Source organism: Ambystoma mexicanum, chromosome 14, assembly GCF_040938575.1.
Source record: "Ambystoma mexicanum isolate Mex_15411 chromosome 14, UKY_AmexF1_1, whole genome shotgun sequence".
In the NCBI taxonomy this organism is placed as follows: Eukaryota; Metazoa; Chordata; class Amphibia; order Caudata; family Ambystomatidae; genus Ambystoma; species Ambystoma mexicanum.
Window position 1 is genome coordinate 133,508,208 of NC_090940.1, and position 23,488 is coordinate 133,531,695.

The window sequence follows — 23,488 nt, forward strand, 5'->3', positions numbered from 1 at the left end:
AGGGGCACCCTCCACCACGCCCCCACTCATGTCCCTTATCACCCCCACCCCCCCGCCACCAGGGGCACCCTCCACCAGGCCCCCACCCATGTCTCCCACCAACCCCCCCCCCAGCAGTGCAGGGGCAGCCTCCACCAGGCCCCCACTCATGTCCCCTATCACCCCCACCCCCCCGCCACCAGGGGCACCCTCCACCAGGCCCCCACTCATGTCTCCTACCACCCCCACCCCCAGCGCTGTGGGGCACCTGCCAGCAGGCCCCCACCCATGTCCAACCCATGTCTCCCACCACCCCCACCCCCCAGCCACCAGGGGCACCCTCCACCAGGCCCCCACTCATGTCTCGCACCACTCCCACCCCCCAGCAGTGCAGGGGCAGCCTCCACCACGCCCCCACTCATGTCCCCTATCACCCCCACCCCCCCGCCACCAGGGGCACCCTCCACCAGGCCCCCACCCATGTCTCCCACCACCCCCACCCTCCCGCCACCAGGGGCACCCTCCACCAGGCCCCCACTCATTTCTCCCACCACCCCCACCCCCCAGCAGTGCAGGGGCAGCCTCCACCAGGCCCCCACTCATGTCCCCTATCACCCCCACCCCCCCGCCACCAGGGGCACCCTCCACCAGGCCCCCACTCATGTCTCCTACCACCCCCACCCCCCAGCGCTGTGGGGCACCTGCCAGCAGGCCCCCACCCATGTCCAACCCATGTCTCCCACCACCCCCACCCCCCAGCCACCAGGGGCATCCTCCACCAGGACACCAACTTCCCTGGCACTGAAGCTGGTGCCCCTCTGCCTCCTTGGCCGGGGGTTGCCACTGGTGCCAGATGTTGTAGTGCCCGACATGGCAACCCCAGAGGCAGGAGTGGGTGGGCAACTGGGTCCTGGGGCTGGGCTGTGGTGCGACGGAAAAGCAGTCGGGAGCCTTTGGTTCCAGCAGGGGTGGTCACAGCAACAGCACCCCTGGCTGATGTGCAGGCAGCAAATGGCAGGGCACGTGGGCAGCAGGCAGTCAGGCAGCAGCAGATGGCAGGTGGGAGCGTGCTCAGGGCTCTGGGGGGCAGTAATTTGGCCTCCTGGGCAGGAGCGTGGTCTTTCGTGTGTGAACGCGTGGACAGCTTGATACGTAGTCAGTGATTTTGCACGTGAAAATCCCACACGTCTGCGTGTAAATCGATGAAAGGCCCTTAGTGCGTAAACGCGTATGCGCGTCTATGAAGTCACGTGCACGCGTAGGAAAAAGTTGCCTGACCCGTCTGAGTGTCAAAGCGTGTTATTGGTGGAAATAGCCCTACACGCAGAAGTGTCAAAGCGTGTAATTGGTGCAAATGGACATACACGCAGAAGTGACAAAGCGTGTAATTGGTGCAAATGGACCTACACGCAGAAGTGACAAAGCGTGTAATTGGTGGGAATGGGCCTAGCACGTACACGCCGCGTAAGTGACGCTGTACGTGTGGGCCTGCATATAAGGTACGTGTAGAACACCAATTCCTTGTACTGCTTTTCGTGGAGAGCGAGTGGGTGAATTCTGTACTTCTTGTCGTTTCACACGCGATTTACTTCATGGCATTTCAAGTTCGTACTCCCTGTTACCTCTGACAGCTTTTTCTATTTTTTCTCTTGTACTGGTTTACCTGGGCATGTTCCCTCAAACAGTGTTCCCTTCTACTGTTGTCCTGTCTCCTCAGACAGCGTACATATCTTCTTTTGGCGGGGGTGTTGCCAACCAAACGCGCTCATTTTTCACGCTCTTTTACCTGGCAGACGGTGAGTCACGCACGTATCTAACATCTGTGCTTGCCCCGTGTGTAGCCTACCCCTTCAGAGGTCATTCTAGGCTGCGTGTGACACGCATACGTTCATTCTTGTGTTACTGGGTGCCACAGCGTAGTGCAGGTTTTTCTTTCTGCACACGTGGTCTAGGAGGGGTTGCGTGCACGTCATCTCCCTTTTTTGAGCCTCCTGTGCATTGCATGACCCGTCATCTTTCCCCAGGGGTTACATTCAGCCTTGCTAGAGCACTAGGGTACAATTACCATCTGGTACCCAACCCCTTTGACCCCCAATTGCCCAGGACAATAGTCTACATCCACTCCCATACGCACATTAACATCAGTGCCATGGCTGGGAGGCGAGGATTCCGTAAGGGTGGCAAAGGTGGAAGAGCCACAAGTGGTGGCCGTGGTGGATCCGGTAGGGGACGTGGTCGTAACTTGCAGGGTGAGCCTGTCCCCCCATGTGTGGAGGACCAGTCACGGGCACCCATAATCCCCCCCCTCCCGTTGAGGCTGATGTGGCTGACACCATCCATGCTCAGCCCTTGTTGGACCAGCCCATTGTGGCACCAGACCTGGCTGACTCCATGGCTGACTTCCAGGTCAGCAGGGCTACGACACGTGCGCTGGTGCACGTTGATGCCATCATGCCACGTGGATCTGGGGCAGCAAGGTCATCGGCTGCACCAAGGAGGCAGGGCGGAGAGGCTGCAGGGGCAGTTGCGGCTCCATCCATCCCCAACCCTCACACACCCAGCCAGGACAGTGTCAGTCCTAGTCCATGCTGCTGACATTCCCCCTGACACCATCACACTAGAGCCAATGCCTGCACCAACTCCCATGCTGAGTGTGCAATCCCACACTCCTGATACAGAGTCCACCAGGACGCAGGACACTCAGGATCACCACCACCTTCCAAGCGGAAGAGGAAGAGTGCTCGTCCGGCACAGGCTGATGCCCCAGACACGGCTACACAGTCCGGCCCGTCCAGGAAGCCCAGCTTCACGGATGACGAACTGAATGCACTTGTCGAGTATGTGTCCGGACGTGACAACGAGATGGTCATTGTTGCAGGATCCAAGACCACACCTGCACAACGCCAGGCACACTGGCAGACCGTTGCGGACATCGTAAGTGCCCTTGGAATCGTGAGGCGCACAGCCAATGATTGCTATAAGCGCTGGAATGACCTAAAGCGCAGGGCAAAGAGTAAGCTGGCCTCAAGTCATGCCGCAACTCTAGTGACTGGAGGTGGGTCTCCAGTAGTAGACATGGAACTCACTCCACATGAGTCAGTCGCTGGGACCTACGTCACGGAGGAACAGATCCAAGGCGTGGGAGATCTGGCTGATTACGAGGCATTGTCCGGTGAGTGCACATGCATGTGTGTGTCATCCATGTGCATGGTGTGTGTGGGAGGGCTTCTGTTTGTGTGCCAGGTGAGAGTGTGTGCGCCTGAGTCGTATGGGTCAGCCATGTGCTTCATGCAATACTTCCTGCGCAGCTGCATTTGGCCATAGCAGTATCCCTTCTGCCAACAGTAGACATCTAGCCCTACTGCACGCCAGTTGCCCTTGAAGTGTCACCTTGCCACAACATAGTTGCTTATTTTTCACTGTTCATTCAGTCAGATTGTTTGCATTCCCCCACTTTTACTAGCCATGTCGCTGTCCACTAGTCACATGTCTGACATGGCTATGGTAAAGTGGAGTGACTTTGTTACCTGGATATCATTTGTACACACATGTCCCTGTGCAATTGGACCATTTCAGACTGGCAGCTCCAGGTGAAAAATCTGACCTGTTAGAATTAGAAAAGCAATTACATGCGGGAACTGGACTGAATGAATAGGTGCTGCCCTCCTCTCCATCTTCACTCAATAGCAATGGTACATGCCATCTGTGTGATGGCATGTGTGTTTCACCTGGCAATCACAGGCCAATGTGTGATGCCACTGCCAGGCAGCATGCAGAAAATGTGTTCATCTTCCATCTTGGTGTCATCAGTGTGTGCCATTTGCCTGCACTTCATACGCAGTGAGGGTGCATGCATGGGAGGGTTTTAGTCATGTGGGACATGTGTCAATCAAGTACTGGTTCTCTTGCTTCTCAGTCCTCATTGTGTGCCATGGTGCTAATGCCTGTTTCCATTTCTTTGTTTTCATGTCTTTGCAGGGGAAGACGCACCTGATACTGCTGGGGTTGTGGAGATGGTGCAGACCCAGGAGGTGTCCGAGGGCCGACCAACCACCAGTGAAGGACGTGGTGTGGTGGTGGGGGAGAACCCACAAGTGCTGCAGGTCGTGCTCTCAAGGGGTGTCTCTGGCTGCACCTCCCCCGAGCTGTACTCAGGTGTTGATTCGGATGAGACCTATGTGCCGTCGCAGGTGAGTGTTCCAGGGAGGGATTCTGTTCTGTCTCACCCACCTGCACCAGGGTCAGAACCCTCCATGGGGATGTCAGTGTTGGCAGCTACGCCTTTGGTGGTTACGGATGCAGGGTCACACTCCGCGACATCTGATCCTGTTCCTGGGCCAGCAGATCAGAGGGGGAACGCAGTCCTGCAGCCTCAGGCAGTGCCGGCACAGCAAGGCGCAGTTCGCCTTGCCCCAGACAGGTGTGGTGCCCGCCGACGTGGTGGCCGTATGCCACCTGGCAATGCCGCATGGGAGCAATCCATTTACGGTATGGCAACCCAACAGGCTGCATCATCCGAGATGATGGCTCAGGCCATGGATAGGGTGGCCACTTCCATTGTCCCCCCAGAAAGGCTGATGGAGCGACTAGAGCAGGCAACCGACTCCAACTGCCAGTCACACAGGGAGGACATGTTGGGGTCCAACAGGGACAGGCGGGCGGCACTGGCGACTCTGCAGGAGGCCATCTCCATTGAGTCCCAGGGCCACAGGGAAGCCCTGAGGCAGGAGCTCCTTCACCTCAGGACGACTCTTGTTGAGCTTGAGGCTTCAACACACCAAAGGACAGAGCAGCAGCTGGAGCGTCTCACCCGTACGCTCTCAGCTGAGATGCAGGCAACGATGGCGGAGGTCCGGGCATCCCGTGAGTTGTTGCATGGGGACCTCCGCACACTCATCCTCCAGAACCAGACCTACCACACCCGCATGCTTGCAGCCATGGAGGAGCAGACTAGGGCCTTGCGTGGGCTGCCTCCCATAGTGCAACCACCTCCGGATGCAGCTGCACAGGGTGATAATAGCGACAGCAGTGATACTCCCACAACAGGGTAGCCGTGTGGGCCATGAGCCCATGGAGGTGTTTTATTTTCCCAGGATCCACGCAGGTGGGTTCTGGTGTGCATCCTGTCCTCGGACCTCCTGGGTGGCCTCCCCAACCCCCCCGGGCCCATCAATGGCCATTTTTGATTGTTTCTTATTTTTATTTTTATTTTTATTTATTTTATTCCCTATTTTTTGGGACGATTTGTTGGCTTCCGTGGTTCCTGTGGGCATACGCTGCATTGTGGCTGGGCACATGCAGGCTTGTAATGTATTTGGTTCAGATGCTTGGGTTTGAGTCACACACACCCCTCCTGCTTCCCGTTTCCATGGGCTTGCAAAGGGTGTGCCCAAGTGACAGTGAATTACACAGTGACGTTGGACTCCCATGAGCTGTGTGGGCAGTCTGTAGTCAATTCTGTGCATACATTCCTAGTGCATATTGCTGTTGTGTTGTACACTGCATGTTGCATTGATGTGTAACTCATCTTCTGTGTCTACCTCCCATTTTGCAGGTCCCTTCCTCATGTCTACACAAGGACCTCTAGTCTGGAGATGGGGTCCATGTTGGCAGCAGTGCACCTACAACTCTACATGGCGCCAACACTGCACAGTTGGTAGTGGTGGGAGTGCAGGCATTTCCAGGTGGTGAGACTACTAATATGTAACATTTGTGATGTCATGTTAATGGTAGTACATGCTCAAGTATGTTGTTGGTCCGGCATTGCTGTGAGCATTTCAGGTGTTGCAGGTTTCTAATAGGGACACTGTACATAGTGACACTAGTGTCATGTTGTGGGGATTACTTTGTTTACCTGCAAATAGCATGACATGGCACGGTGTGTCGTGTGGCGGTGCTGGGGTTGGGTTGGCTGACATGGCACTGTCCTCTTGTTGCATTTTGCAAGTGGGTATTCTTTTTAGCTGCTTGAATGTGTAACTCCACAAAACTGCATTGGTGGTGTCTGTGTGGGTAGGGATGCACACATTGTGACACTTCCAGGTGAACAATCTCAGGCTGATATGGTATTCACGGTTCATTCTCCAGACATTCAGGATCAGTGTCAGGTTGAGTCATCATTGATTGTCAGATGGAATGTGCCAGGGCAGTGTGCACTCCACAGGGGTGTGATTTCTATGTGAAGTAATTAGCCACTAGCTGTGTACGGGCTGCCTCCCCCATGCCCTTTCCCCTCCCATGCGCAGCGGCTGTGCATGTGGTTGAGGATGTGGGGCCACCACCATGTCCACGGCCAGGCCCGGCGTGTTGCAACGTTGTGCAGGACACATGCTGCCACTATGATCCTGCACACTACTGCGGGAGCGTATAACAGCTGGCCGCCAGAACGGTCAAGGGAGCGAAAGCGTGACTTTAGCACTCCGAATGTGCGCTCCACTATGCCCCGGGTCGTAATGTGGGCTGTGTTATATCTTACCTCGGGTGGCGTGGTGGGGTTCCGAATTGGCGTCATCATGTGGGGGCTGAGAGGGTAGGCACTGTCCCCTGTGGAGGTGGTGATTGGTATCATTGGTGGGGTTGTGACCTTGCTCAGTATCCAACATGCATGCATGTGCAGTGGCATACATACTCACCAAGCAGCCATGTATCGCCATGCTGCCCAGCTTCTAGGTCCCGGCTTAGGGTGGACATTCGGTAAATGAAGCTGTCGTGGGTGGACCCGGGATAGTTGGCATATACTGAGGTGATGATTCCCTTGGCATTACATGCTACCTGCACGTTGATGGAATGCCAGTGCTTGCGGTTCCTATAGATGTGCTCAGATGCCCTGGGGGGACGTAGAGCCACATGGGTGCAGTCGATGGCACCTAGCACTTTGGGGAATCGTGCCACACCGTAAAAATCCAGGGCGGCAGCATGCCTTTCTGCATGTGTTCTGGGCAGGTATATGTGCCTGCGGACTGATGGGCGTGCAGTGATGATGTTCAAGACCTGGTGTAGGCAGCGTGACTGGGTGGCCTGTGACACCCCACCCTCTATGGCACTTGTCCGCTGAAATGATCCAGTGGCTAAGAAGTGCAGTACATTGAGGACCTTCTCCAGGGGGCTGAGTGCTTGGGAGCACAGGGTGGGTGATGTGAGGTCATCCTCCCACTCACTCACCAGGTCCAGTATTATGTGTGGTGGAAACCTGTACCTCCCATACACCTGGTCATCAGGCATCCCGAAAAGGCTGGTTCTGGGTGTGAATATTCTGGCCCTGACTATCCTCCTCCTCCTCCTTTGGTAGCCCACTGCCACTGCTTCTAGGAACGGTATGTTCATCCTGGCGTCTGAGCTTGTTATTGTTAAAGTGCGCAAATTTATGCTTTGCGCGTGTTCTAGGCGAGCGTGTGACCCGCGCACCCCTGGAATCCAGTTCCCAGTCCAATAGCGTGTGGAAATTCCCACGCACCACGGGATACAGGTGCGCTGACGTACTTGCGTGTGTAAGTGCCCGCGCACCCATGAAATACACGTACATAGGCCAATCGCGTGTACGCGCACTTTTGTCCAATTAGACGCTGACGTGCAGTATTTCCACGTGTGCTCCGTCATCACGTGCTGAGTGGGGAACACCCGTGCGGGTCACGTCACAGACGCGCTTACGCGCTGAGGGACTCTGGTCCAATAGAATCGCGAATGCGTGCTGACGCGCTTACCCGCTAAGGGCCTTTCCTCGGATTTCACGCTGACGTGCAGGATTTTCACGTGCCAAATCACTCCGTATCAAGCTGGCCACGCGAAAACACACGGAAGACCACGCTCCTGCCCAGAAGGCCGAGTTACTGCCCCCCAGTGCCCCGAGCAGCCTCCCACGTGCCATCTGCTGCTGCCTGCCTGCCTGCTGCCACCGTGCCCTGCCATTTGGTGCCTGCACATCAGCCATCTGCAGGGGTCCAGTTGCTGTGTCCACCCCTGCTGGAACTGAAGACTCCCGACTGGGATTACATCGCTCCACAGCCCAGCCCCAGGACCCAGTTGCCCACCCACACCTGCCTCTGGGGTTGCCATGTCGGGCACTTCCACATCTGGCACCAGTGGCAACCCCAGGCCAGAGGGGCAGAGGGGCACCAGCTTCACTGCCACCGAAGTTGGTGTCCTGGTGGAGCATGTCCTGGGGCAGTATGATGCCCTCTTTGGATCGTCCCGCGCCAGCAAGGAAGGACGGGAGAGGATCTGGGCCGACTGTGTGGTTGCCATCAACGCGGAGGGGGTGGCAACCCGCAACGTCCTGAAGATCAAGAAGCGCTGGGAGGACTTGAGGTCCAGGACCCTTGTGAAGGCCCGGCGCCTCGTGGAGGGGGGCCGGGGCCGCATGAGTTCCATCCAGATGAGGGTCCTGGAACGCGTACGCCCAGCGCTCCACGCCCAGATCCTTGAGAGGGAGGCCCGTCTGGAGTTGAGCGGTAAGTGTCCAAGCATTACTGTGTGAGACAGGGCATGTTGCGGTGTGCTGGTTCTATGATACTTGCCTGTATGTGTGCCATAGACCATGTATGCATGTATGTGTGCAGGGACATCATAGTAATGCATGTGCGACCAGTGATGTGTGACCCACATGGTTGTTGCATGTGTTCAAATGCCGCATGGGGAGCCCTATGCAGATTTTGAACATGAGAGCATGCCAGTCTCTGTACCTGGACATGGGTGGGGGTGAGGGATGGGTGCTGATGCCAGGTACATATATGGTAGCCATGTCTGTGTGCCTGACCTGCGTGTCTGTGACTTGTGCATGCCATGGATGCATGACACATGTGTGTGACAATGCACAGATTCAGTGAAGCAGCCAAATTACCCTTGTATCCGCTGTGTTTGGTGTGTTTGGGGCCAGATGGATGTGACTGAGGTGAAGTGTGTGCATGTGATAGGCATGAGCCATGATGCATGTGAGTTACATATCATTGAATATTTCAAGAGTCCATTGGACATGCATGGAAATGTCCATGGCATGCACCATGCCTGTTACTGTGTGTGTTTTGCCTGGACTGACCCATGTGTTGTGGAGGGACATGATGGAAGTGTACTTTGACAGTGGTGCTCATCTGCTATTGCTTCCTGTCTAGGGGACCATTGTACAGTGCCCTGATGCTTGTGTTCTTTGTCTCCCTCTACGCAGCGGCTAGTGAAGAAGAGGGCGGAGACGGCGCTGTGGAGCAAGGCGGCGGGGATGCCCCCACGGCTGCAGCGGAAGGGGTGGGTGAGCCCCCACAGGGGCCTGCTACGGTGGGAGACGGTGAGGAGCCATCCAGGTTGGTGGTTTGCACAGAGGAGGAGGAGGCCGCCACTGGGGCACACATGCGGCCTGGTGGGGGCATCCCTGCTGATGCAAGTGGTGCAGTCCAGGGGCAGGAGGCAGCACAGGTCACCGTGGAGGGGCCTGTGCATGTCGCTGTCCCTGACCCTGTGAGTGCACCACCATGCACCAGCAGGGATGCCCCGTCCCAGGCCCGTCCGCAGGTAGAGGGGATGTCCATGTCACCTGACTCCCCTCCACCTGCGGACGTGGGAACCCCTGGCCGTGTGGAGAAGGTCCTGATTGGGGTCGCGATGCGCACGGCTGTGATTCGTGATGCCGTGCATGCTTCCCGGGAGGAGCACGCACGTCATCACGAAGTGCACCGTGCCGACGTGGCCCAATTGGGATCGGCCATGTTCGGGGGTTTGCTGCATGTGTTGGCCAATCTGGCGGCCCTCTGCTCCTCTGTGCAGGCTATACACCAGTCATTCTCCTTGCCGTCTTCCGGCCCAGATGACACCAGGGCCCCCTGTGGACCTGCCCCGACCAATGCAGCCAGCTCGGTGGGGATCCCATCCCTGCCACAGTTGGGAGTCGGAGGTCCAGCAGGGGTGGACAACACAGCAACTGGACCCCAGCAGATGGAAGATGTGACAGCATCATCGGGCAGGGCACGTGCACGACGGCGTCGGTGGTTTCCATCAGCCTGGATGCCGTCGTGCTGGCAGAGGCAGTGGCGTCGGAGGCAGCAGCAGGCTCGACGTGGGAGGCATCATGGCTCGGGGCCATCAAGATCAGAGGGGCAGGCATCGGCCGGAGGGCAGGGCAACCCTGGGATGGTGGTGTCTTCCGTGTGGGAGCAGTTGGTCCAGCGGATAGGTGCGGAGCGGCAGCGGGTGGAAGAGGAGCGGCTCACCATGGTCAGGGCGGAGTTCTCCATGCGTCGGGCGTTGAGGCGGGCTGAGTGCCTCGAGGAAGCTCGTAGGGAGTTTGAGCTGAACATGGGGTTATCCCTGCGAGACCTCGGGGCCAGGACAGAGTCCCGCCTCCAGGACATCGACATGGAGTTCGATGATGCCCTGGCCAGCAACATCACCGAGTGAGCCGCAGGACTTGCCCGCTGCCTTTGTATATAGTTATTTAGTTAGTTAGTGTTAGGTTTCCTTTATTCATTTTTATCTTTTTTGGACCGCTCGGACAATGGCCACTTTTTTGTAGATATTTTTTTCATTAGGTAGTAGTAGGTTTCATTTATGGTGTTGGGCTCATGGACCCTGGAATATTCGTGTATATAGTTTGCTTTTTGAAGAATAATTTTTTTTATTGATTATTGTGTTCACCATGAGGAAATGGTTTTTCATTATTTTCCTTCCACATGACATTGCTTTGGACTACATTTGTTTTTGGATTACTTTTTTTTTTTTATTTTTACATTTGTTCTCGGACATGGACCATTTATTTTGTTATCCCCATTGTTGTATGTTTGATTTGTTTACTTATTTTTCATCTTTAATACATGTTTTTTTAACTTTCACTTGTGGTATTTTCTCATTGGTTTCATACATGTCATGATATGGGTTTTGACATTCACTTGCACCCGTTGTGTATGTGTGTGTGACGGACATGTGTTCATTTACATACTTGCCATTGGGGTTGTATCATGTAATTGCATTCACTATGTGGGTGGATGCAATCCTTGCCTGGGTGTTTGTGCTGGGTATGCTGCCCATTACTGCCATGATTGAGTATCGTCAGGACCTGGGGGCAGGGGGACATGTGTGGGTGCCTGGTGGAGGCTGCCCCTGCACTGCTGGGGGGTGGGGGTGGTGGGAGACATGAGTGGGGGCCTGGTGGAGGGTGCCCATGGTGGCAGGGGGGTGGGGGTGGTGGGAGACATGAGTGGGGGCCTGGTGGAGGGTGCCCCTGCACTGCTGGGGGGTGGGGGTGGTGGGAGACATGAGTGGGGGCCTGGTGGAGGCTGCCCCTGGTGACTGGGGGGGTGGGGGTGGTGGGAGACATGAGTGGGGGCCTGGTGGAGGGTGCCCATGGTGGCAGGGGGTGGGGGTGGTGGGAGACATGTGTGGGTGCCTGGTGGAGGCTGCCCCTGCACTGCTGGGGGGTGGTGGGAGACATGAGTGGGGGCCTGGTGGAGGGTGCCCATGGTGGCAGGGGGGTGGGGGTGGTGGGAGACATGAGTGGGGGCCTGGTGGAGGGTGCCCCTGCACTGCTGGGGGGTGGGGGTGGTGGGAGACATGAGTGGGGGCCTGGTGGAGGGTGCCCCTGGATGGTGGGGGGTGGGGGTGGTGGGAGACATGAGTGGGGGCCTGGTGGAGGCTGCCCCTGGATGGTGGGGGTGGTGGGAGACATGAGTGGGGGCCTGGTGGAGGGTGCCCATGGTGGCAGGGGGGTGGGGGTGGTGGGAGACATGAGTGGGGACATGGACCATTTATTTTGTTATCCCCATTGTTGTATGTTTGATTTGTTTACTTATTTTTCATCTTTAATACATGTTTTTTTAACTTTCACTTGTGGTATTTTCTCATTGGTTTCATACATGTCATGATATGGGTTTTGACATTCACTTGCACCCGTTGTGTATGTGTGTGTGACGACATGTGTTCATTTACATACTTGCCATTGGGGTTGTATCATGTAATTGCATTCACTATGTGGGTGGATGCAATCCTTGCCTGGGTGTTTGTGCTGGGTATGCTGCCCATTACTGCCATGATTGAGTTTCGTCAGGACCTGGGGGCAGGGGGACATGTGTGGGTGCCTGGTGGAGGCTGCCCCTGCACTGCTGGGGGGTGGGGGTGGTGGGAGACATGAGTGGGGGCCTGGTGGAGGGTGCCCATGGTGGCAGGGGGGTGGGGGTGGTGGGAGACATGAGTGGGGGCCTGGTGGAGGCTGCCCCTGCACTGCTGGGGGGTGGGGGTGGTGGGAGACATGAGTGGGGGCCTGGTGGAGGCTGCCCCTGGTGACTGGGGGGGTGGGGGTGGTGGGAGACATGAGTGGGGGCCTGGTGGAGGGTGCCCATGGTGGCAGGGGGTGGGGGTGGTGGGAGACATGTGTGGGTGCCTGGTGGAGGCTGCCCCTGCACTGCTGGGGGGTGGGGGTGGTGGGAGACATGAGTGGGGGCCTGGTGGAGGGTGCCCATGGTGGCAGGGGGTGGGGGTGGTGGGAGACATGAGTGGGGGCCTGGTGGAGGGTGCCCCTGCACTGCTGGGGGGTGGGGGTGGTGGGAGACATGAGTGGGGGCCTGGTGGAGGGTGCCCCTGGATGGTGGGGGGTGGGGGTGGTGGGAGACATGAGTGGGGGCCTGGTGGAGGCTGCCCCTGGTGGCGGGGGGGTGGAGGTGATAGGGGACATGAGTGGGGGCCTGGTGGAGGCTGCCCCTGCACTGCTGGGGGGTGGGGGTGGTGGGAGACATGGGTGGGGGCCTGGTGGGGGCTGCCCCTGGTGGTGGGGGGGTGGGGGTGATAGGGGACATGAGTGGGGGCCTGGTGGAGGCTGCCCCTGCACTGCTGGGGGTGGGGGTGGTGGGAGACATGAGTGGGGGCCTGGTGGAGGCTGCCCCTGCACTGCTGGGGGGTGGGGGTGGTGGGAGACATGGGTGGGGGCCTGGTGGAGGCTGCCCCTGGTGGCGGGGGGGTGGGGGTGATAGGGGACATGAGTGGGTGCCTGGTGGAGGCTGCCCCTGCACTGCTGGGGGGTGGGGTATGGTGGGAGACATGGGTGGGGGCCTGGTGGAGGCTGCCCCTGGTGGCGGGGGGGTGGGGGTGATAGGGGACATGAGTGGGTGCCTGGTGGAGGCTGCCCCTGCACTGCTGGGGGGTGGGGGTGGTGGGAGACATGAGTGGGGGCCTGGTGGAGGCTGCCCCTGGATGGTGGGGGGTGGGGGTGGTGGGAGACATGAGTGGGGGTGTGGTGGAGGCTGCCCCTGCACTGCTGGGGGGTGGGGGTGGTGGGAGACATGAGTGGGGGCCTGGTGGAGGGTGCCCATGGTGGCAGGGGGGTGGGGGTGGTGGGAGACATGAGTGGGGGCGTGGTGGAGGCTGCCCCTGGATGGTGGGGGGTGGGGGTGATAGGGGACATGCGTGGGGGCCTGCTGGAGGCTGCCCCTGGATGGTGGGGGGTGGGGGTGATAGGGGACATGAGTGGGGGCCTGCTGGAGGCTGCCCCTGGATGGTGGGGGGTGGGGGTGATAGGGGACATGAGTGGGGGCCTGGTGGAGGCTGCCCCTGCACTGCTGGGGGGTGGGGGCGTTGGGAGACATGAGTGGGGGCCTGGTGGAGGGTGCCCATGGTGGCAGGGGGGTGGGGGTGGTGGGAGACATGAGTGGGGGCCTGGTGGAGGCTGCCCCTGGTGACTGGGGGGGTGGGGGCGGTGGGAGACATGAGTGGGGGCCTGGTGGAGGGTGCCCCTGCACTGCTGGGGGGTGGGGGTGGTGGGAGACATGAGTGGGGGCCTGGTGGAGGGTCCCCTGGATGGTGGGGGGTGGGGGTTGTGGGAGACATGAGTGGGGGCCTGGTGGAGGCTGCCCCTGGATGGTGGGGGGTGGGGGTGGTGGGAGACATGAGTGGGGGCCTGGTGGAGGCTGCCCCTGCACTGCTGGGGGGTGGGGGTGGTGGGAGACATGGGTGGGGGCCTGGTGGAGGCTGCCCCTGGTGGCGGGGGGGTGGGGGTGGTGGGAGACATGGGTGGGGGCCTGGTGGAGGCTGCCCCTGGTGGCGGGGGGGTGGGGGTGATAGGGGACATGAGTGGGTGCCTGGTGGAGGCTGCCCCTGCACTGCTGGGGGGATGGGAGACATGAGTGGGGCCTGGTGGAGGCTGCCCCTGCACTGCTGGGGAGTGGGGGTGGTGGGAGACATGGGTGGGGGCCTGGTGGAGGCTGCCCCTGGATGGTGGGGGGTGGGGGTGATAGGGGACATGAGTGGGGGCCTGGTGGAGGCTGCCCCTGGATGGTGGGGGGTGGGGGTGGTGGGAGACATGAGTGGGGGCCTGGTGGAGGCTGCCCCTGCACTGCTGGGGGGTGGGGGTGGTGGGAGACATGGGTGGGGGCCTGGTTGAGGCTGCCCATGGTGGCAGGGGGGTGGGGGTGGTGGGAGACATGAGTGGGGGCCTGGTGGAGGCTGCCCCTGGATGGTGGGGGGTGGGGGTGGTGGGAGACATGAGTGGGGGCGTGGTGGAGGCTGCCCCTGGATGGTGGGGGGTGGGGGTGATAGGGGACATGAGTGGGGGCCTGGTGGAGGCTGCCCCTGGATGGTGGGGGGTGGGGGTGGTGGGAGACATGAGTGGGGGCGTGGTGGAGGCTGCCCCTGGATGGTGGGGGTGATAGGGGACATGAGTGGGGGCCTGGTGGAGGCTGCCCCTGGATGGTGGGGGGTGGGGGTGGTGGGAGACATGAGTGGGGGCCTGGTGGAGGCTGCCCCTGGTGACTGGGGGGTGGGGGTGGTGGGAGACATGTGTGGGGGCCTGGTGGAGGCTGCCCCTGGATGGTGGGTGGGGGTGGTGGGAGACATGAGTGGGGGCCTGGTGGAGGGTGCCCCTGGTGACTGGGGGGTGGGGGTGGTGGGAGACATGAGTGGGGGCCTGGTGGAGGCTGCCCCTGGATGGTGGGGGGTGGGGGTGGTGGGAGACATGAGTGGGGGCCTGGTGGAGGCTGCCCCTGGTGACTGGGGGGGTGGGGGTGGTGGGAGACATGAGTGGGGGCCTGGTGGAGGGTGCCCCTGGTGGGGGGGGTGGGGGTGATAGGGGACATGAGTGGGGGCCTGGTGGAGGCTGCCCCTGCACTGCTGGGGGGTGGGGGTGGTGGGAGACATGAGCAGGTGTGCAGGGTAGTCCCCTGTTTTGTGGGCTGCCTGCAGGGGCCGTCGAGGGTGTACAGGGAACACCTGTGAGGACCCACCCAGCCTAATCGCGTGTGTAACTTCCCACGCACCCCTGTAATACACATACCAAGCCAAATCGCGTGTGATAATTCCCACGCACCCCTGAAATACACGCGCCCAGGCTATTCGCGTGTGGAAATTCCCGCGCACCCCTGGAATACACGTACCCTGCTGAAATCGCGTGTTAAACTTCCTGCGCACCCCTGAAATACACGCGCCCAGGCTATTCGCGTGTGGAACTTCCCGCGCACCCCTGAAATACACGCGCCCAGGCTATTCGCGTGTGGAACTTCCCGCGCACCCCTGAAATACACGCGCCCAGGCTATTCGCGTGTGGAACTTCCCGCGCACCCTTGAAATACACGTACCCTGCTGTAATCGCGTGTGGGACTTCCCGCGCACCCCAGAAATACACGCGCCCAGGCTATTCGCGTGTGCAACTTCCCGCGCACCCCTGAAATACACGTACCCTGCTGTAATCGCGTGTGGGACTTCCCGCGCACCCCTGAAATACACGCGCCCAGGCTATTCGCGTGTGGAACTTCCCGCGCACCCCTGAAATACACGCGCCCAGGCTATTCGCGTGTGGAACTTCCCGCGCACCCCTGAAATACACGCGCCCAGGCTATTCGCGTGTGGAACTTCCCGCGCACCCCTGAAATACACGTACCCTGCTGTAATCGCGTGTGGGACTTCCCGCGCACCCCTGAAATACACGTACCCTGATGGAATCGCGTGTGGAACTTCCCGCGCACCCCTGAAATACACCTACCCTGATGGAATCGCGTGTGGAACTTCCCACGCACCCCTGAAATCCACGTACCCGGCCAAATCGCGTGTGAGACTTCCCGTGCACCCCGGTATACACGCACACGTATTTTTTGTCAGCGTGTCCGTGTTTGTGGGTACCCCTTTGCACGTCATTTGTCCTGGAGGGCCACAGTATAGGACATTCATCATGGCAGTATATGGGTGCTATTTGTTGGCGCACCTTTTGGCGCACATTTCTTACAGCCCCAGAGACGCTACCGCCTGCTTTCTTGTGGCGGTCGTGTTTGTGCCTCTGCGCTGGTTTGAGCGTGTGCTTTTTTGCCCTATTCTATTCCATGAATACGTGTTGTAGGCGAGCGTGTGGGCGTTCCGCGCACTTGTGCCCTGTACTTCCCACGTGACGCCCACGTTTTTGCAAGTTGTTCCCCATTCCGAGTGTTACGCCCGTGTTCCGCCTACTTTTGTTGCGTGCGCCGCGCTATGTGCGAATTTCGCTGTGGCCTGTGCGATTTTCGCTGTGACCTGGCGCACGCTGTTAGATGGCCTGTGCGCAAACGTGCGCGGCGCACTTTTTATCGCACATCCGCTGGTTTTCTCGCGCACGGACTTCCATGAATCGACGTGCGCTGCTTTTCGTGCGATTTTCGCACTTGCACTGCGATTTTCGCTATTCCACTGCGATTCGCACGTTTTTGCCCACTTGCGCCGCGCTAATTATTCCATGAATCGGCCTGAATGTTGGAACTGTCTAGAGGCAGAGTCTGCCCTGCACTAATGGGGTAGGTAGTGTGTGCCTGAAGTTTGGATTTATAGAAACGCAGGGAACTAAGGTGAGCTGTTTTAGGCCCCAGGCTCCCAGCAGAGGCAAAGAAAAGAAATGCATCCATAAAAGAAATCCTGAGATTCACATGGGACCCATGGCATCTCTCACATCCTTATTTGGTAAAGTTGGTACAAAAGTCAGTGTTCAGAATGGATATCCGGATATCCAGCCTAAATATCACAGATCCTTACGGGCACAACTATAGAAACGTGATAGAAATGTCCCATTGCCATCAACCGGGCAGATGTATTGCAACGGTGAGCTGACTGTTTTTTTGGGTTTAAGTGAGGTTACGGGAAAAGGAAGACTGTTGTAAATCCTGGTCTCAAACAACTTGGTCTTCCTCCTAAATATTGACGGTGATCAGGATTGTCACAGTGCAGCACTTGTTACTGTGAGGGGATTCGTGCATGTTCCCAGCACTTAGAGTGTATTTTGTAACGCTTTGTAACTCTTTTGGCTGATTTTGATGACTGAACATTTTTTGTTGTTGTACGTTTGTTGCTCCATGTGAATCAACCAATTGTGGGCCTTTCTTTTGTCGTTGGCTCCTCTCATCACTCTGCATTGTTACTCACTACAGTTACACGATCAGAGCAGGCACAGTCTCTGATATCACGCAATCTCACAATATGAACACTCAAGCAACAGACACAGTCCCAATACAGGCCCTCTGAAAAACAGCAGAGCGGTCCCACACACCTACAGTCCCACATACACATTAGTAGCAGGTGCCCAGTCAGCCACGGGAGGCACGTTCTCATAGCTGACATGCTGAGGCTCAGCAGCACGCTCACTAGAACCCAGGGTGACAGGTCTGTATCATCTTCCTCTGCCTGGCTTTTGCAGTGCTTTGCTGAACGCTTGTGCTCGCAGCAGACTGCTGCAACGTGTAGATTTTGGGGGGAGCCAAGGTTCTCCTTATATCCAGCTCCCACTCCAGGTACATTAAAGGAAACCCGCCCATGGACAAAGCAGGGAAAGGACCACTTAGGAGATAAAACATGTTTTTATGGGTTATGGAAAATTCAAATGTATTGGGACCTTGCCGACGTTTAAAAAAAAAAAAAAGTTGTAAATGTAGAGATGCAAAACAATGTCAACGCACATATGTAAACACATGGGGCCTTGTTACGTGTTTGGCGGTATTCAAGCGGATTTACCACCGGAAAACCGCCAATCTCTATTACCGTTACCGCCACTTGGTCCATCCATTGGAATTACCACTGGATTAAAAGTGGAGGTATGGCAGTGTCAGTCCCCATTTATGGAGTGGGTAATTCTGCCAAAATTGCTGTTTTTTGGCAGTAAAGGTGGCAGAATGACCTCCAGCATTTTGCTTGAGGTGTTACCTCCACTCCACGGCCAAAACCATGATTGGGTGGTGCGGTAATGCGACGGTAACTCTGTCACTGCGACATTACTATCGAATTTAGCTACACTAGCGAACTTGTAATGAGGTGCATGGAACCCAAAGTGCCTAACTAAATTAACTTCTGTATTTATTAACATAGAGATCTAATTGCAATGGTGCAGATATTGGTATAACCATGGAGTTGAGGAGATAAAGGGCCACATTCTAACATTGCTGGTAGAGCCGCCAAGATACCAGCACATGTTACTGTTTTTAGCTGGAGGTAACTACGTGTTTGCCGGTCCGGTAAAGTGCCGGTATCCATGAATACCAGCACTTTTTTACCAAACCAGCCGACATGGACTGAGGCGCAAAGTACCTTTTTACATCCTGGAGTGGAAAGAGTGGCTGCTTTAATTTCTGAACTGCTTCATACAGTGTTTACATCTTGTTATGTCACAGGAATCCAGGAATCTACACACACATTTACACGTTCTTTTTGTCCTCTGCAGATTGAGGCCTATGTGTTGTGCAGCAAGCTGCGCTCCGCCTACCTGATCGCTGTCAAGCAGGAGCATGAACGAGCAGTTCAGCTGGTGGAGGAGGTGAAGCAGGTGGCCGTGGACAGAAAAGACAATGTCATCCGGCAGATCTGTGCCAAGTGGCTCTCTGAACACCCCCTGCTGCCCAAAGGAAAGCAGAGCCAAAGTGCAAGGAAATAGCTTCGCCAGAGGGAATGTGGAGGTGAAAAAGAAACCAGGAGATGGTCTCCTTCACAAGAAGGTCTTCATAGGTAGTCCATGAAGGGCCAATGCTGTGCCTTACCACGGGTGGGCAAGGCAAATACACAGCCCCAGGACCTACTTGTGCTGGGTGGGAATGGTTTTGCTGCCTCATGTTGAAGACTATTTCCCATCTGCCTCTCGCCAAAAGGGAAGTTCCTTCACCACTTCTTCCTGTACACGTGCCGTGCCTTTCGTCCCAAGACCAGCTGTGTCTACCTCAGAAGGAGCAAAGGATGATGGATGTTCTGATGCATATTTGACCAAGAGAACATAAATCGGGGCACAACTGTGATTTACTTTGAACATATGAATGCATTTTAATATACCAGAAACAACAAGAAGGTGTTTGTTAGGTTTGAAAATGTAATTCTTATAATTTGTTACAAGAATTGTTTTACAGAAAAGCTTGATGAATATATGTCTGTGATGCTACCTGTGTGGAGGGAGGGCTTCAGTTTGTGTTAGTGTCTTTCTGGAAATGATGGATGATGGTTCATTATGCCGAATTCTCCCCAGTCAGTCCCTACAGCCAGTACCTCATACTTAAAGCTATTCTCGAGTGTCTTTGGTCAAAACCCATGGTTCACACTGCTCGTTGATTTGCAAGAATGAACAGCACTTGTTCTTCTCGCCTGAAGACAGTCCTGAGCTCCACCTGACTTCAGGGACCAGGGTTTCGTGACTGACTGGATTGGGTTCAACCTAGTTGCAGGCGTCTGCTTCATTTCATTAAGGCATTCCTGTCTTTGAGCCTATTTTGTAGTAGTTAGAACAGTACCCACTCTTTTGCACTGTTTCCTGGACACTATTTTATGTAACCAGCTTCTGTTTTCATCTGTGTGACTGATAAAAAGCCCATGTGGAATTCATGGGTAGAGAATAACTTTCAGAACCATCAGACATATTGATGATACTAGTATTGCCACTTGGTTATGCATCATATTAAGAGGGGCGAGCTGCCGAAAACCAACTGTGCACCCGGACCTGTAGTAGTGCTATGTGGAAACGGAGGTTGCACCCCACGCATCTCGCGCGGCGTCTTTATATCTCTGAGTGGAGGGAGAGCTGTATTAGGGTTGCTTTCTCCTGAGCCATTGAGAGGATTCCACTTATGCTCTAAAGGAAGCCTTTTGGGACTCCTACCATAGTGAAGGTTGGAAGCTAGGAAAATGTTCTACGCAATCGCAGCATCCACTTGTTAGTTATTGCAACAGTGTTTGTCACATAAATGAACTGAAGTCCTTTTAATTAGTCAACACCTTAAAGAAAGCTTATGTATTGTATAGCAGTGTTACGAATGCAGTCTGAGCAAGAGAGCTCGTGATTAGTAGTGGTGTGACCCAGGGCAAGCCGCCAGTGTGTGATGGCTTTGGTCTACTCGCTGCTCAGGCCGTAGCACAAATATGACTTGTTGGTTGGCATGAGCCTGCACCAATACGTTATTCCTGGAGACAATGCAGGCAGCTAAGTGTTGTGGCAGTGACGGCGTGACCGGTCAAAGTCACAGAGTAGGATTGGCTCAGCGAAACCGTAACTTTCAATAATCTTGAAACAATGACTATAGGAGCTGTTTGTGCATGGAAAGCTCAGTACATGGTGGGATGAGGCTCGTGCCACCTCTTCAGCAAGGTGTGCTGCTAGCGAATCATCTCAAAACAACCAGGATGTTCAACTGCCGTAACTGTGTTGTCGTGCAGCGGAGTGCTCTTAAATGCTGTGACGGTGATTCTACACATAATGTGACAGGTCTGGCTTCAATGTGTTGTACTGGCCAGGGCTGTATAGTTGGTGGTTTATATCACTGCTACCACGTCCAAGGACCTCCGATACAGCCTGCAAGTGCTGTGACTGCACTCAACTTATTTAAAGGGCTCCCATTCTCACTGCACTGCAAGACCAACCCACATACCACTTTAAGGGGACAATGTAAGCTGTATCAGAAACTAATGGAAAAGTGCATCATACTGCAAGTTGTGCAAGTGTCATCATCCGAATCTCAAAAAGCCGCCTCTGTCCCATGTTGCAAAAAAAAAGCTGTTTGATTAACTGTGTTGGAACATCAAAGATCAAATCCATGGCTGCCATTTGTTTTGGAAAGGGATCTAGAAAATAGTCATTGGGTTACCTATTGCTCAGTTATTCAACTGAGCCAAAGGAGCCTGTCCCTGATCTCTTTTGTACAGAGGAGATCCCATTTCTACTTCCAGTAATCATGCCACTGGTGAAGATGCGTGTGGACAACAGAAAAACCGAGACATATGTAAAGGGGCCCATCGCAATCCAGGGCCAATTATAGTGGCTTCTTTTACTGTGATGGGCATTTGTCCAGCCGACATGCAGTTCACTGCTGTACTCCTTGGTGTGTTCTCGTTGGAAGACACTCAGGCGCCCCCGCACATGCCCATTGACTTAAGGGCCCACGGTGTCATGACAGACTGCATTGAGTCCAACCTGGTTGCAGACTTGTGCACCATTAAATGAAGACAATCTAAATCTGATGTGGCATTGCACCATTGTTTTGCTCCATCGCAAAATGAGCCAACATCTTTTCGGCATATGCTAGACAGCCACAAATCGGATGCAAAGGAGTGTTCTTCCTCTAATGATGATGCCTTCTGAATAATGCTGCTTTTTGTTATTAGAGTGGATGATCCTCGCATTGTGAAGGATGCACTAGTTCGGTCTGCGCTCTTGAAGGATGTTGCGGATATTTAAACAAGTCTTGCTTGGGGCAAGGATTAGAAGAATGAAAAGGGAAGGGTGGCTAAGGACTGCTAGCTACTGAAAAAGGGAAAGAATAGAAAAGGGAATAAATATATATATATATGTCTGTGTGCACACGAGTGCACGTTGTATATTGGCTATTGTTTGGTCTTGCTGTGTGTGCAGTGGGTCTGCACACTGTTTTACTGAGACTACAAGAGGGAGGCAATGTATAGCCCCACACACTATCTATGAACTTTCTAAGGATGCCATCATGAAGATTTTGGTGTAAGGGTAACCTCTCATGCAGATGGTTTGTGGTCTGCTGCAGTGTTATGCGCATCTCTCCCTAGTGCTTCAGACAATGCTTCTAATTTAACTGATAGCTTGCGTTTGCCCAAAAAGACTTAAAGCCGTTGATTGACACCACAGATACAGATTTTTTTAAATCCACTTGAGCATGCTCAGCTTTTCCAAAACCGGTCCCACGGAGGAGCAAAGGCTAATGAAGGAGCGCTATTTTCAGCAGCTCCCAGAACAAAAACCTGTAGGAACTTTGCCATGGACATGCGGGGTGGGGGGGGTGTGTGTGTGTGTGTGAGATTCTGGGATCACGGCCACCATGTTGTGCTATTTTGTCCAACATAAAATAAAGTGTTAAAATTATAACTGACATCAAATGTGCGCAGGCTGGTAGCCTTTGGGATTTAAGGCCCTCTGTGGCCCTGTCCAAGCTTTAAAGTGTTTGAACTTTTGGAAGCCACTTTCTTGATGGATGGCAACGGAACGCATGGGTCATTGACTCGATACTACAACCAAACCCACAGTTCTGTTGGGAAATTGTACTCCCTCCTGTCTGGCGATCAGCATTTGCTGTATGGGGTGTTGCTGCGTAGCCTTGCGAGCCGTGTGTGTCCAAACCTGGAGTAGCGCAATGGGAAACTAATGGAAGGCCCTTCTTTGACTCATGCACTTGTGCAGCTAGGTTTCAGAATGCATATTTTATTCAAAGTCCACCTTTTTCCTATAGTGGACACAGTCATTTATTTCAAAGCTGCTTCATTAAGCCTTATAAACGTTTTTTCCAGGTTTGAATGGATTTTAATGTTGAATAACATGAAAGGCCTCCACTTTTCCAATTGTAAGTGTGATCCGGGCAGAAGTTCTCAAGGAAGAAATGCCCATTTGATGGAGCCCAACAGTGAAACCTTTTGTATTATGTAGGTAGCCCCAGGATCAACTGTATAGTTGTTGTCTAGTCCAGTTTGGTAGATATGTCTGGTAGTGTTTTTTGCACATTGCACTGAAGTGGGAGTTGGCGTCTTGTAACCTGTGTCATTTGTGTCTGTGTAGCGATCAAGCTTGATTTTTCTCCTTTTGTACTTTAATGAAAATCTGTAATTATTTTCTAGTTCTGACCTTTTTGCACTGTAGTTTTTGCACTTTATATACATGAGTTGCAATTTATATGATCTTTAACTTGGAATAATGAATCTCTTTTGATATTGTTAAATCAATACTGGAACAGTGCTCGATTTTAGCCGGTTTGAGTTAGCTGTTCAATCAAGAATGGGCTTAGCAAAAACCCTTAACATATTTATATAAAATGCGTGCAAAAATTATGTCTAAAAAAAATAAATGAAAGCATTACTAACTAACATTGTAATTCTTAGGTTATTTTTTTAATTTTCTGACACTGTGTTGTTGAACTCTGGGTTTCTTTCATTTTTTTTTATTTGCTAAAACGTACTATGAGGATTACCCAACCTTATAGCATAGGGATTCTTGATTTTATTAAAGAGACGGTGGCGAGCATTATGCTACACTTCTTTATCAGCTACTCTCTAGCAGCCCTTCCAAACTTCAAACTTTTAATTTAAAAAAAAATGTTTTTTTAACATCAGT

At 54.8% G+C, this 23,488-nt stretch overlaps 1 protein-coding gene across 2 annotated transcripts in view; it reads left to right on the forward strand.

The window, feature by feature from the left end:
* Positions 1-23,241, forward strand: part of ZFYVE26 (zinc finger FYVE-type containing 26) — a 1,501,667-nt gene extending 1,478,426 nt beyond the window's left edge. For both annotated transcript variants that reach the window (XM_069638726.1, XM_069638727.1), the window contains one exon: positions 18,608-23,241. In XM_069638726.1, the coding sequence (XP_069494827.1) occupies positions 18,608-18,817 (210 nt within the window). In that variant the 3' untranslated portion in view covers positions 18,818-23,241. The remainder of the gene's footprint in view (positions 1-18,607) is intronic.
* The last annotated feature ends 247 nt before the right edge of the window (positions 23,242-23,488 follow it).